This window comes from Myiozetetes cayanensis, unplaced genomic scaffold, assembly GCF_022539395.1.
Source record: "Myiozetetes cayanensis isolate MyiCay16 unplaced genomic scaffold, myiCay2020 scf12, whole genome shotgun sequence".
Lineage (NCBI taxonomy): Eukaryota > Metazoa > Chordata > Aves > Passeriformes > Tyrannidae > Myiozetetes > Myiozetetes cayanensis.
Genome location: NW_026086826.1, coordinates 17800262 through 17814630, shown reverse-complemented (window position 1 = coordinate 17814630; position 14369 = coordinate 17800262). Strand labels below are relative to the sequence as shown.

At 36.0% G+C, this 14369-nt stretch overlaps 1 protein-coding gene across 7 annotated transcripts in view; it reads right to left on the bottom strand.

The window, feature by feature from the left end:
- Positions 1 to 736: 736 nt before the first annotated feature.
- Positions 737 to 14369, bottom strand: part of PTBP2 (polypyrimidine tract binding protein 2) — a 48573-nt gene continuing 34940 nt past the window's right edge. For 2 of the 7 annotated variants that reach the window (XM_050307197.1, XM_050307199.1), the window contains 7 exons: positions 11030 to 11225; positions 5566 to 5720; positions 4072 to 4105; positions 3535 to 3627; positions 2630 to 2846; positions 2452 to 2529; positions 737 to 2315 (listed from right to left, as the gene is read on the bottom strand). In XM_050307197.1, coding sequence (XP_050163154.1) covers positions 2183 to 2315; positions 2452 to 2529; positions 2630 to 2846; positions 3535 to 3627; positions 4072 to 4105; positions 5566 to 5720; positions 11030 to 11225 — 906 coding nt within the window. In that variant the 3' untranslated portion in view covers positions 737 to 2182. The remainder of the gene's footprint in view (positions 2316 to 2451; positions 2530 to 2629; positions 2847 to 3534; positions 3628 to 4071; positions 4106 to 5565; positions 5721 to 11029; positions 11226 to 14369) is intronic. The other 5 variants (XM_050307198.1, XM_050307202.1, XM_050307200.1 and 2 more) reach the window with 3 other exon arrangements.

The window sequence follows — 14369 nt, the reverse complement described above, 5'->3', positions numbered from 1 at the left end:
TCAATATATCTACAGTGGTTGTAATGGAGAACTGACAGAAAAATGCTTTGATTTGAACACTGACAGCTTTTACCAAATGCTCCGGGATCATAGTTATTCTTCAATGGGGACTGTGTAAAAGCCTATTTCTAATTGAAGAGAAAAATCCCCACAACAATCAGTTCAAAGTGATAGAACGAAAAACTACTGAAGTGTCCAAACTGTTGTCACATTAATTTGAACCCATGGCTCTGAAAAGGTCAAATATCCTGGTATCAAATATGTATGGTCCACTAATCTCATGTTAAATGTTGTTACTTTCACCCATGAATATACCATATGATTAGTAGGAAATCTTTAGCAGACACAAAAAAAATGAAAGATGAAACTTGCAGCAAGAGAGCATGGCAAACCTGAGAGATCTATTAGTGCATAAATTTGCTTAAAAACTAAAAAGATAGAAAGAGAGAGCTAACAAACTACAATAAAAGTTATGTCTTTAAAGCAGTAAGTTATAACAGGGTGGGAAATGTTTAATATGCACATATACCTGCAAAGGGGTCACTATCTTTCTGAAAATAAAGAGCTGATATTTTTCACAGCATCAGATTTATGGTAAAAAGCCATAAAGAGTAGTTTTTAATATTATGCTTTTCCCACCCTGGCAGAGAATAAACATGAATTTAGAAGCACAGTAGAAGTGAAAAACAAAGAAGAAGAGAGATAGAAAGCAGCAGAGAAAGACAGAAAAGGTGAATACAGAGCTACAGAAGTGTTTATTGAGCATGCTACAGAGGTAAGCAGAGTACACACAAAATGAAATTAAACAACCATCAAACCTCCCAACTTTGTTAGAAAATTAATTTTTAATTGTGCCACTTTCAAACTATACTGAATTTTACAATTCTAAAGATGTAAAAACTCAACTAATAGAAAATATACATGACCTTTTTTTCTCTACATAGGTAACAGAATCTATGAATCTTGAAACTAAGTACATCAATTTCAAAAAGTATTGGTCATTTAAACAGAATCAAGGTAACAGTTCAGACTGACAGAGAACTGCTTTCAAATTAACTGGATCTGCAGATTCTGAGCCATGTTTATAGTAAAGTCAGATCAATTTCTAAATACAAAATATTTGAAGAGATTTATTAAAACTGAATATTACAATGCAAGGTAAATTAAGACTAAAGGCACATAAACTTTGGTCCCACCTGGTTGTCAGTTTTAGGAAACTGCCACAAAATTTCCTGCAAGCATTTGCAGCAAACTTTCTTCATCATTGAAAAATACATGCACCACTTCCTGAACTAGCTTGACCAGTCTGTACATGCTCAGAAATCCACAACCATATTCCATATCTTAATTACAAACTAAAGATGGCAATATATATTGAAATGCACATAAGTCATGTCAACTTCAAAAACATCTACGAAAAATATTCAGCCACAAACAAGACATTACTTAGTGCTGACATTTATATGATACATCCCACAAGAGTGTGTACAAAAAGGTTAAGATTCCACAATGCTTTTCACGTAGGGCTCAAAGTCACAGAAGTCACTTTTTGTCCTTTGAGAAATTAATATTCTGTACCTTGTTAATTTTAACTAATGCCTACATTCATAACTGAATCTAGACCAGAACAATGTAATACAAAAGGCCTTTTAAAAAAAAAAAACACAAAGAAGTAGCAAAAAATCAAATAATGTAATTTTACTCTTTCAGCATAACGCATCTAATCCAATTAAAAAGAAAAATAAGTGACAAGCCAGTAGATAAAGAAATCAAGCAGGAGAAACAAAAACTTAACCTTTTTACACACCCCTGCCTAAACATATTTAAATTATCATGTAACAATGTGCCCCAGACAACCAAATTTGCTTTTTACTAGTTATGCAATTCCAGCAGTACTAGTTTTCCTTTTTAAGGCACGTATGTCAACTAAGTTGAAAAACGTGGTATTATCTTGAAATCTTTTAAACAAAACAATGGTTTATCTAAACAACAGTTGACTACAGCAGTTAATATCACTGCTTTTATTTTTTTTAATTTTTTATTTTTTAAAACAATCAAGGAATGATAACAGCATGAAAAAAATAAAAAAACAGAAGACAAACTCTGGTCCCCACTTTCCTGAACAGTCAATAGGTGACAACACCAAACAATGCAATACACCTTCATTCTCAATCTGCCTTTTTTAAATAGTTGACTTAGAGAAAGAAACTCTCAGATGGTGACTTTCTCCCAAATTGTAATTGTGAAGATCAATCAAAGCCTGAATAGCTTCTTCTACTGTTGACATCTGAAGAAGTGCCATCTTGTGATCTCTTCTGAAACAAAATAACGGAATTAGGAACTCGAACACTACAGGGGTTACTACTGATGTTTGCTATCTGATATGCGCTTTTTCTTAAGATGTGCTGCAAAAACTCTTCTGTTAGAGCTCTGTGCAGAAAAGCTACTTACTGAAAAAATTTAAATGCTTTCACAGTGCCTCCAGTGTTAGCAAACAATGTGCGTAGATCCTCTTCTGCTACTGATGGTCTACAGACAAAGAAAATAAGCATAAGCAGGAAATCGTTAGTCAATTCAGTGTGTTGCAATTCACATTAATATTACTGGCTTACTGACAGTGAACACTTACGGAATATTGGACAGATGAAGTGTTGCAGAAGGAGGAAATATATTTTGAAAGTTCTTTGAACCAGGTTTCTTGAAGCGATGCAAAGGTGAATTACCAAAATCTTTAGTCAGCCCTTGGTCATCAAGTCCCTCTCGAGGTAGTTGTACTGTTTGATGTTTAGAAAGGGTAACCCGAATAATCTTTCCATACATTTTTTGTCCATTAAGATGGCTCATGGCTGAAAAAGACAAGTTTACTCAATTGAATGTTACTTTTCAATAGCTTGTGGTACATCACACAAGCAAGAAAAACACCCAATCAAATCAAAGGGTCTATATGCTAAAAGACTGGAATCAAGAATTAGGTCTACAGAGGCTTCAAGAATATTCAATTTTATTTAAAGACAATCACATGTGATTCAGCTGTGGAATTCATTCAGGATATTGTGCAGACCTTCTGGAACACAAGTGTATGCAATAAGATTTTGGATCTGGTGGGTAACCAGGATAAAAGACAAACTGACAAATATAAACACACTTAGTTCACCTGACCTTAAACAGCCTAATTTCCAAATACTTAAACTGTTAATGGCCAGTCTTCGCGAGCGAAGATCCGGGGAAGGTCTTTCCACCTTCCAGCCTGCGCATTGGATTTTTTAGGTGAGACACAGTGTGCGCGGAACTGAGCCCACCCTTTAATCCTAAGGTTCATCTGCCGGGGCCAAGCGAGCTTGGACGGTGGCAGCGAGGTCCTTAGGACGTAGGTGGGTTGCCTTTAAGGGCTAACGAGCCCCACCTACCCGGGAGTGGCCCTGACCGGGAATCGAACCCGGGTCTCCGCGGTGACAGCGCGGCGCCTTTCCATTAGACCACCAGGGGCTCCGAATACTTAAACTAAAGAGAAAATAAACAGGAAACTAATCTTACCCAGCTGTGACTGGTTTCCATCAGCCATCTGTATAAGTGCACTATCTTTCTTATTGTATAAAATCTTCACACGCTGCACATCACCATAAACACCTTTTCAAAGTCAAAAGTAACCCAAAAGAAAAAGTTCATTTTAAAGCCAGTCACCTAAGTAGTATATTTTGACATATCAATGGAACATTCAGACAGCAACAAGATCACTCACTCAAACTCAACACACTCACAAATGAATAAAGGAGATAAAGATTTTGAATAGTGAATTTTGAAAAGAATAATTTCTGAAAAACCCTCAAAGCTATGTGAATGATATTAAATTAAAGATCATGCAAAATATATTAGCATGCATTAAAAGAAAAACTGTGTCTATGGAGAGTTTTAAACAGCAAAAGAAAAACAGCAAAAGATTTACTATTCAACTTTAAGCCAAAGTGCTAGCTACAAATAAGAATTAAGGTGAAACAAAAAAACCAACCAAACAAAAACCATAAAAACCAAAATCAAATCAATAATAAAAGTATAGTGCTAACAATAACATACCGAAGAGGGTAAACAGACTTTGGGGCGTAACCATCTTTAGAAGGAGAGAAGAGCAAGCAGCGTAAGACAAGAAGAGAGAAGAGTCGAGGAAGAGCGGAGATGAACAGATCATCCATAACGAAGGGTGGTTCCCGCAGAATGGTGAGGTGGTCATGGATCATGGTTTCAAGGCGGTTAATTGGGGCAAGTTGGTCCGAGGAACATTTTGTTCAAGCACAGAAGCATGAACATAGGGAATGAAGACAGGGAACGTAGACAAAGACGAGGAGAAGGGTAAGACAGGGAAGGGCACGGGGATTTGGGTAAAGACAAGGAACGGGAAGTTGAACACAAAGGGAAAAGGATGAAATGGGGGAGGGAATACAGCAATGCAGAAGAAAAAAAAATAAGGAAGTGGGGAACAAAAAAAAAATAAAATATAGGTCAGTACATAGGAAATGCAGGAATTTGGTCAGAAAATGGTTGGTTTATGTACTGTACAAGAAAAACTGAGTAAAATGTAGTCACCCAAGACAAATATGGGTAAAGTACATTCATATTAAGAGTAAACTACAGCATTTCATCTCAACATGAAAATAAATTAAAAAAAGCATGCAATAGAAATTTTAAAATTTAAACTTTAAACTGCGTAAGCATGGCTGGTTATGAAATGCAGGCAAAAAATCTTTTAAAATGGCACTCTGATCTAAAACATTTTAACATGCAAGACTGTGGATGACAAAATAGTACCAGATGATAAATAAAGCTTCATGATTTACAGTGACAGAGGCCAGTTAAAAATGGAACAGCTAGACTGATACAAACTTCCCACATTTCATACCAGCTTTCACAGCCATCAAAATAAATGTAAAGGACAGTAAAAATGCAAAACTAAATCAATCCCTTTAGATTTCAGAGTTAGCAAGAAAGATACAGTTAAGGTGAAAATGCTTTGCCACCACTTTTTTTTTTTTTTTTTTAAAGACAAATGAGTAACTGCAAAGAAAAAAAATTACTAAGAGAGACTGGAAGAGTGCCTCGTCAAGATCTTTGGAAGAACCTTCAAAGAAAAATGTGTTAGAGTAGTTTACATAAATTAAGACCTCAAAATGTGAGATAAAAGCATGAAATGAAACAGCAAACAATTAGAAACAAAACAGAAATTCTAGTTTACATGATTATAATTGCAAAAGAAAGCAGAGTTGCTATTTTGTAAAAATAAATATTTCAATACAAATGTCAAACATGCAGTGGAGTTACCACACTTTTCTTAGGAAAAAATAGGTAGCCCACTATGAAAGGATATTTTAAGTTGTTAGCTACCTGGGAAAACAAACGTATTTAACAATAATGGCTTTAAAATTAACTTTGGAGATTATTTAAAAAAAACAGAACAAAAAATACTTTGAGCTTAAAATGCAAATGTAAGAGGCCAAATGCAAAGAAATTATAAAATACTGACAAATGAAGTATGACCAAAGAGTGGAAAAGAAAAGTAAAAATTGTTTTACTGACCTCTTCATTTAAATTGCTAACCAGGAGGACTGTATTGCCACCAGCTGCAACTCCAGGCATTCCTACACGACCAGCAGCAGCAGCTGCAGCTGCAGCAGCAGCATTTGGAATAGCCAAAGGACTCAGAGCCCCTGGAACAGCTGCAACAGGAAGCCCTAATTTTAAAATAAAGCGTATTTTACGAAACACACACAAGTCGTTTAAAAAGAAGTTCCTATATCAACACAAGTGTTGCATACGACACTCTACACAGCAGACAACTCCACTATTAAAGTAATCCAAATGGTTGTAGAATGAGTTGTTAAATGAACATAAGAGAAATGTAGCCTTTTTTTTTATTCTGATTAAGTCCGCAAAGTTATGAGGTGTAAAAGTATTTTCTTTTCAAATCAACATTATTGCCCACCAAAACTGTTTCCATTGCACTCCAAAATGCTTCAAGTGTCTAGTTTATCAAAGGAGTCTAAAGTACATGTTGATTATATCAGTGAGAATAAACAGTAATTGTGCTCTCTGCATCATGACATCCTTCTTTTCCATCAGCCTTTGAGAGAAATTCCTCACTTCCATTTGATGCTTGACTACATATGCAGCACTGGAGGCGGCCACGTAAAAAGGTGTATGTATCTCTCACAGCCTCAGCATAAAGGTGAAGAGGAAACCACCTAAATTCAAGATTCAACATGCTCCATGGCTTTTGTAATCCAGTTCTCTGAGGAACCATTACCTAAACCTCCAGTTGTGCTTTTATTTTTTATTCTTCCAAGGAAACTCAAACCCTGAGAGATATGTTGGTTTTGTCTGCTCAGGTTCCTGGAGTACCAGACAAGTGTGCCACTCCCAGGATTCATGAAAGGTTCTTGTGATAAATATGCACTATACATAGTTATATAGGAACAACTTTATCATATTTGATCAACACTGTATTTGCACATTATATACAGTCCAGTAAAAGGGCACTGATTTAGCAAAATGTGTTCCAGGACAGTAAGGCACAACACATGTCCACCTGAAGGAAAATTATTTTATACTAGGTCAATAGCAGTCATTTAAGTTCTAGAAAATGTCATGCTACTATGACTTATTAGAGCGTATCGAATCTTCTAATATGTCTAGGCACCTCTCCCTAACCTTAGGAAGCTTTAAGCCAGTCCAGCATTTTCAGAAATTTCACTGTTTTTCTGTAACATCTGTAACTTTTTGGGGGAAAATGAGGAGAGCGAGTATAGATACATTTTCATATGTGAGGTACAAAACCAGAAAACGAAAAAAACTTGAAACCAACTCATTTTGTCCACTAGTAATTTTCTCCTTCTTTCAAAAGATAAGAAGACTCATTGAAAAGATGTCCAATTTACAGTCTCAAAGATTTCTGACACCTAATTTCATCACAGCTGAGGATGTAGTAGGTGAATGAGTAATGATGTGTGTGGGTTAGGATCATCTATTTGATTGATACGTTTCTAACTGATTACATAGCACACATAGATCTCATTCCTTGGAAAGGTCAGACAAATTACAAAGCCACAGTAAACAGAATTCTTGTTCTGTAGACTCCACTGCACTCTGCTTTGCCATTCTGATTTAACCAAGTCACAATTTTTAATAAATAAGAACAGCTTCTATTATGACTATTAGTCACAATGTAACACACTGTTTAAGGGTTGAGGACTTACCTGAAACTATTCAGAAATGTTAGCTACTTTGTCAACATGATCAACCTGTATTAGAAATCTTTGTCACTAGCTTTTATTTTAGCTTCCAACAACTATGGATTACAGGTTTTTGTTTTTTCAAGATATTAATGAAAACATACAAATATTATACACCTTTTTCCTAGCCTTTTGAGGTCTTTTTCCTCAATGAAGTTTAAATACAACATGTCACATTATTTATCCCCCCCTCAGTTTACCCTTTTGCATGACTTCTGAAATGCAAATTAGTACTGGCATTTTAATAGTAGGTAAAGTAAAGCTAAAGATATAATATGAACTTATGTGAAACCCACAGGCAGTGGTAATCATATTAATGCAGGTAAGCACAACTGTGACTGAGAACTGGATTTAGTCCCTGGTCCTGTTATGAACCCTTTTTGTGGCTCTATGTCAATTAACTACCATCTTTTTGTAATAGATATGACCTAAGATTCTCATGCTTAGCTTGAATGGCTTTGACGAAGATACCAAATTCCTTTAAAATCTCTGCATAACAGCTTACAAAGCCACAAATGTTACTATACTACATGCTAAAGTTACATTTACTGAAGAGGAAAGTTAATTCCATCCAGAAAGAAATTGAGATATTTAACAGTTTAGTATTAATGCAGATTAAAACATCAAGAGTAACAAGATTCACATCCTGTCACTAAAACTCATAAAATTACGTTAAATCTAAATCTCACTTTTGACACGTGAATTACAGTATATACTGTTAAAAAGCCAAAACCAAAAAGGCACCCAAGTTTTGTACAAGTCTCCAGTATATAATAGCTTAATACAAGCAAAAGGTAGAAGTGAGTCCTTACCACATTCTTACCACATTTTGTGTTATTGATCTCGTTATATACATAGAACAGCAATCATTTTTACAAGAATGCCACAGGTTCAACTCATGATATTTGTTTTGAGTATGCAAAAGAACCTGAAGAGCATCACATTAAGCTCAAAACAGAGTTCCACTCTTTCATGGGGAAATGCCCTCTGGGAATCACATATGAATAGGGCATAGCAGACACTGAGTGTACACTGAAGACATCTTTGTCAGCATTACAGAAAGAAATTCAACACCAAGATAAAAAAAGAAGGGTCGCTGCTTTCTGCCATGTTTCACACATCGTAGTTCACCAGTCTCCATCTTATGACTCTTTCAAGTCTTCCCATCCTTCTCCTTTTGAGATCTGAATAAAAATGCAGCTATATATTCTATGCACAAGCATACATTTTCTGGTTTTGAGTTTTTCTATCCTTTGTTCTCTTATTTACATCGCTTACATTTTGTGCCTATTTACAGTGAGCAACCCAGACTGAGAACCCTGTTCTTCTATACTCAAACTAGGACCATTCCCTTCTGACAACTATCCTAATGACTATGGCACCAACAGTATTGTGAAGTCTTTTTGCGAAGTTTTTCAGCTGTAGAGCTCAAATTCTGTAAAAACGACAACAAATGCCATCCAAAAAAATCCCTGTAATAGCCATCCCCATTTGACAGAGGATGGAGAGTTAATACACCAAGCTCAGTCAACTGGCAATGAGCAGTTAGAAAATGTACCCAGCTCCCTTAAGTCTATTTCAAAACAATGAATGCTTTTACAAAAGAAAAAGCCAACCATGATATATAATCTCCACTACCCATCAAAACAAACATGACTGACTTCACTGATACTCTGAAAATGTTTCACAACTGCAACAGAAGTTACTCATGTCGTGTACCTTTTATTTTCCTGCTGCTTGGAAAAACAGTACATTTAAGAAGGTCCACCCAGAGAGTGAGAAATAAAATATTTAATTAGTTATTATGACTGTCATCTTCATAATTTTACTAGAAACTACCTGTAATATATACAAAAGAATGAGTGATTAAAATCAAAAGGTTAGAAAACTTGTGTAGTTTTGCAGAAAAATCACAGAAGCATCTAGGTGACTTTCAGGCCTAAATCACTTGAAGTCTGCTAAAATCACTTGGATAACTGCAGAAAGTATTGTAAGCCCAACTAAACACATCCAGAGTAATGCAAGCATCCTCTGAGTGTGATTTCACTATGCCAAGCAAATTAAATCTGTTAATTTGATGCATGCTGTAAGTATTATATACAAAGAAATATGTAAGTAAGCCTGAGGCTAGAAAGTAACTTCTTGGGATTCAGGAAAATGTCAGAATTAGAGTTACATAAGTAGTGCTGCATTTGGCACTGTTTTATAACTCATGAATCTCTACTCTCTCCTCTCCTAAATCCCTGCCTTACAACACCTAGTATTATGGGTCTCATTTAATAAGCATCTTTATTTTGCTTTTGTCTTACTACTCATACTGCAGCCCCGTGACTTCGTTCTAGTCATTATGCTCTGACAAAAGAATTACTAACTGCCTCAAGGGTGTTGCTACAGCACTCATCTCTGCAGTGTCAAACTTCCTCACAAACACTCATCCACTTTCCCTATCGAACCATGAAATGGGAGATTTTAACATTTAAACCATGGGAAGTTAAAAGAGAAAAAAAAAAAGAAAATAAACTTTAGCTACAGGTTTGAGACTTTGGATTCTTATGATATTTTTTACTTCCAGAACTTTTGCTGTAGCTGCAAGTGACACATTTTGCAAGTCATACTTAGGATGTGAACCCAAGCGCTCCGAAATTTGTGGGAAGTGGGTTTGTAGGTACTTTACAATTAGATATGAAAAGTATCCTTCAAGTACTCTGATTTCAGAAAAGGGGAAAATACAGCACAGCATTCAGTAGCCCTAACTATAATATTCATCCTCTTCCTGGGCTCACATCATTCACTGAGTGCCTTCTACCTTTTGCAACATACCAAGAGCAGAGACCCCTCTTTTCTACATTAACTCAGACTTACTTCAGTTTGGCCCAGCCTGTACAAAACCCCCATGAAATCTATGTTATTCTGATGTTTTCTTCAGAACAAAGATGGGAAATTACAAAAGAAAAAAAAAAAACCTAAGTGGGAAGAACAATGATCACAACACACTCAATCAGCTTTCATGGAAGTAATGATTCTCTGAGTACTCTATCTGAGTACTGTTACATTTTAAAAAAGTGAAAGGTGTTCTCACCAAAAACCAGCAATTTGACAAGAGTAGGAGTATGCATTGATTATTTTGGTAATAGTCAGAAGATATATCTGTATCTTTCCCAGAGCATTTCACCAATTTATGATGAACTCAAAGGTTGACAGGATATTAGAACTCAAGCACCATAGCACTAGAAGTGCAGCTACAGATTCTTTTCCTTTTATTCAAAAAATCCACAGATTTAGCACCACAGGGTTTGGGTTTTTTAAGCAAAGAGCATAATCTTTCCTTATTGAAGGTAACCAACAAAATCTTATTTTCATAATCTGATATTACAAGCAAACATTAGCACGAAGGAATCACGCAAATCATGTTAAGTCTCTCTCACAAACTTGGTGGGAGGTTGAGCAAGGAGGTCAGTAGCAGCTGACAGGAACATGTGGAAGAGGGAAGAACATATTTTGGGTCTCAAGTTGTACTAATTTGACTTTTCCTAATACTTTTTGCATTTGTCATTTTGTCATGCATTCTTCCATTATTTTTGCAGGACTTATAACACAATATAATTGTTACTATAATTCAGACAGCAATATAGACTGAACACTGAGTGGCCTTTGAACACTATTGCACTCTAAGATCTTTAGGTGTTAGAAGGATTAATAAACATTTTCATCAAGTGGCTTTGCAATACAGAAGAGCAATGTTGGCATCGTACCTAGAAGAGAGGTCTCCTTTGCAAATGCTGCAGCAATAGCTGGGTCCAGCGTTGGCTGTCCATCACCAGATGGAAGGTCAGGACGAGTGTAGTCCCTGCTTTTATCGTTGTTGTACTTGACATTCAAATTCACCAATTTGGAAAAATCAATCCGCAGGGTACAGCAAGCATTATAAATATTTTGACCATCTAAGGCCTGTAAAAAGGATCACAATTTATTTAAAAGACACACAATACAGGTTGGTTGCACAACTTTTTTTCTTTTTTTTTCTTTTCTAAACAGGGTCAGCATATAGATATTTCTCCATCTTGCTGTCTAAGACTGATTAAGAGTAAAACACATGAACCTCTCAAAATGATTCCAGGAATCCAAGCTCGATGTTTACCTCTTTTACCTAGAAACTGATTATGCACTGAAAAAAGAAACATTTTAATGCTGTCAAACTTAAATTTTGTCTGTTGAATACAGCTAATTAACCTGCATTCCACAGTACAGCTTAAATTCAGACAAAATGCCAAACAGATTTCTCAAAGAGGGGGTGGGGGGGAATTAAAAAAAAAAAAAAATATCAAGAATCTCACAAGTACTCATTAACATAGAAAGTTGACCTGAGGAAAAAAAAAAATAAAATCTAGACTTAACTACCATGTGAGACAGCTATCTGTTAAAGCAGAATATACACTCGTCCTGCATGTTTTCCTTCTCCTCCTAAAGGTAATTAGTGCCAAAATGGAAAGAAAAGCAACTTTAACTGCTAATCTGATGTTACTAACACTTCTTTTAAAAAATCCCATTTTCACAATTAATTGGTACTTCTGAAAGAATGCCTATTAACAGTGAAATTCACATGAACTCTGAACATAACACCACTTAGAACTCTATGAAAACAGTCTCTAAAAAAGCCAATATATATATATGTATATATATATGTTTTCTCCATCTTTATTATATACCACACAAACTGATATACCTGGATTTTAGTCCATTTACATTCTGGGCGTACCTTCCTTTCAGTTGAAGCACTAACATTAAATATTGGGAGATTTTAAAAAATGGAAACTTTTGTAACAAAGTCAGTTTAATTCTTAAAAAATGCTAGAATATGAAGATACAGCTCACCTTAAAAACTAGCATTGAATCAAGCCATTATGTTAGCTATAAGACAACCTTATATATATACACATGGTTAAAAAAAACAAATAAACCACATTTTCAAACAGAAAAATCAGATCTTTCATTTCTCTACATTAATGCTGGACTGAAATATATCCCTTCTGGACCCAAGCTAGCTGTTGCACAGTTAGCTTGGTTACACCTGCAATGTACTTTCCAACACATTGAAGTTCTGGTAAGACTTACTATTCTGAGCTAAGCACTGCACAAACCTAGTGTGCCTGCTGGCTGTGGAAGCAACACAGCTGTTTCCACACAGCAATGCATCTGGAAACCGAACATCCAGAAGACAACCCTCTGCTAGGTCTGGGCCAGCAAGGCTGTCCCACAGAATGTGTTATCACAGCTGACATCTCCAGGGCTCATAAAATCACTTTAAGCAATTACCTCCATTAGCAGTCAATGGAAAACCAATATGTAAGTCCACATAAAAAGAACTTCCAATTTATGGGAAAATAAAATCATATAGAAAAAAAGTATAGAAACTAGACAATGTAGACATCATTTCAACAAATACTCAGCAATTAAAGAGAAACTCCTATGCATGAAACTCAGCTTAAAAAATGCTTTATACAGTATTGGAAAAGGAAAATCTACTGTCCCTGTTATAGAATGCAAGGTGAGGATTAATTCCATATTGTTGGGGTGGTGGTGGGCAACACTATTACAGCATAGAGAATTTGCTTGCTTTTATACACGGTGACAAAGTAGAATTCAAGCCTCCCAATACTCGTATTTGGGAAAAGAATCTCACTTTAACACTTACACCTAAAGAAGTATATACTGAGAATCAGTCATCACTATTAGAAGACTTATTACATTCTAAAATCCACTAAGATATGGATTAGAGGTAGGTCCAGTTTACACAGCCAGAGTTTACCTACTGTCAAAGACAGTGCCATTGCCATCAAGGACATACCCATTTCACATAATGAAGAAAACGTACATATGAGACCGAAAGGGAGTATCCTTTAGTTTTGTTCAAATCACAGGACTGTGACAGAAAGCTGCAAGCCTTTAAAACACAATCAAGATTCATACTGTACCTCTGAGTGGAGTCTGCTGACTTACGGCTGGCAGAAGGCTATTAAGCTGATGAAAATATTTTAGCATTAAAAAGTAGCAAACCAAGATATCCCTGTGTTAGTAGTTTCTAGACTAGCCAGTGTTTAAAAGGAGCTCTGTAAGTAACTAAAACTTCTCCTGTAACAGCAAAAACTTGTCTTTCTGATAAATACAGAGTGACCTAAGTACATAAAAAGGTAGTGCAGAAGAGAAATGCCTTGTAGGAGGGACACATATAGTCTGAAAGAACATCCTGAACCAGAAAGGAAGGATGCACTCTTAATGAGCACTGTACTCACACTCCAGGAAAGGCTCCAACCACCAGATCAAAACGAAGGAAACCTCACCCCACACACCTCTGCCAGCAGCATCACAAACCTCTAACAACATTGCTACCAACCAGCACTTTTTTCAAGATTAACTGTTTACATGTAAATTCACAACTGAGCTCCTTCTTGAATAAGTCCTGAGCTCCTTCTTGAATAACACTAAAAAACCGTGCAACAAAACCTCTAACCCTATTCCTCTCAGTCATCCTGAAAAACATGAGAAGGCCCCCCACACTGTTAGTGAATGTACATACAGACATCATCCCAAAGATCGCTAAGTTATGCTAAGAAAATTCTCTTTCTTTCAGTATTTATATATACCTTGACATGGGACACCATGCCACACCACACACATGCCAAGCCAAGGAGATCAAGTATCATGAGACCCTTCTACAAATCTTGCCTGTGCCAGCAAACCTCAAACCAAAGCCTTAACAACAGAAGTATCAAAACTTCTGTAATCATGCAATACCAGGAGTGTTACGATACCAAATAATTTCTAGGTCCCTACCTTTCCTTCCTTTCTGTTGTTAATAAGAAGTACCCTCCTCTTGGACTTTCACAAAGGGGAAAATTATTTTGATGAGTTGTTTATCAAGAATCAATCAAGAATCGCCAACAGCGGAGAATGGACAGATTCATGGAAAAATATGCTGCAGTATTTAGGAGCACAGAAACCAGAAGGTTAGTAAGAATATGTAGAAAAACAGTAGAAAACAGCCATTTAAGAACAAACAAAATTCTTTTTCTCAATCAGACTGACATATAAACC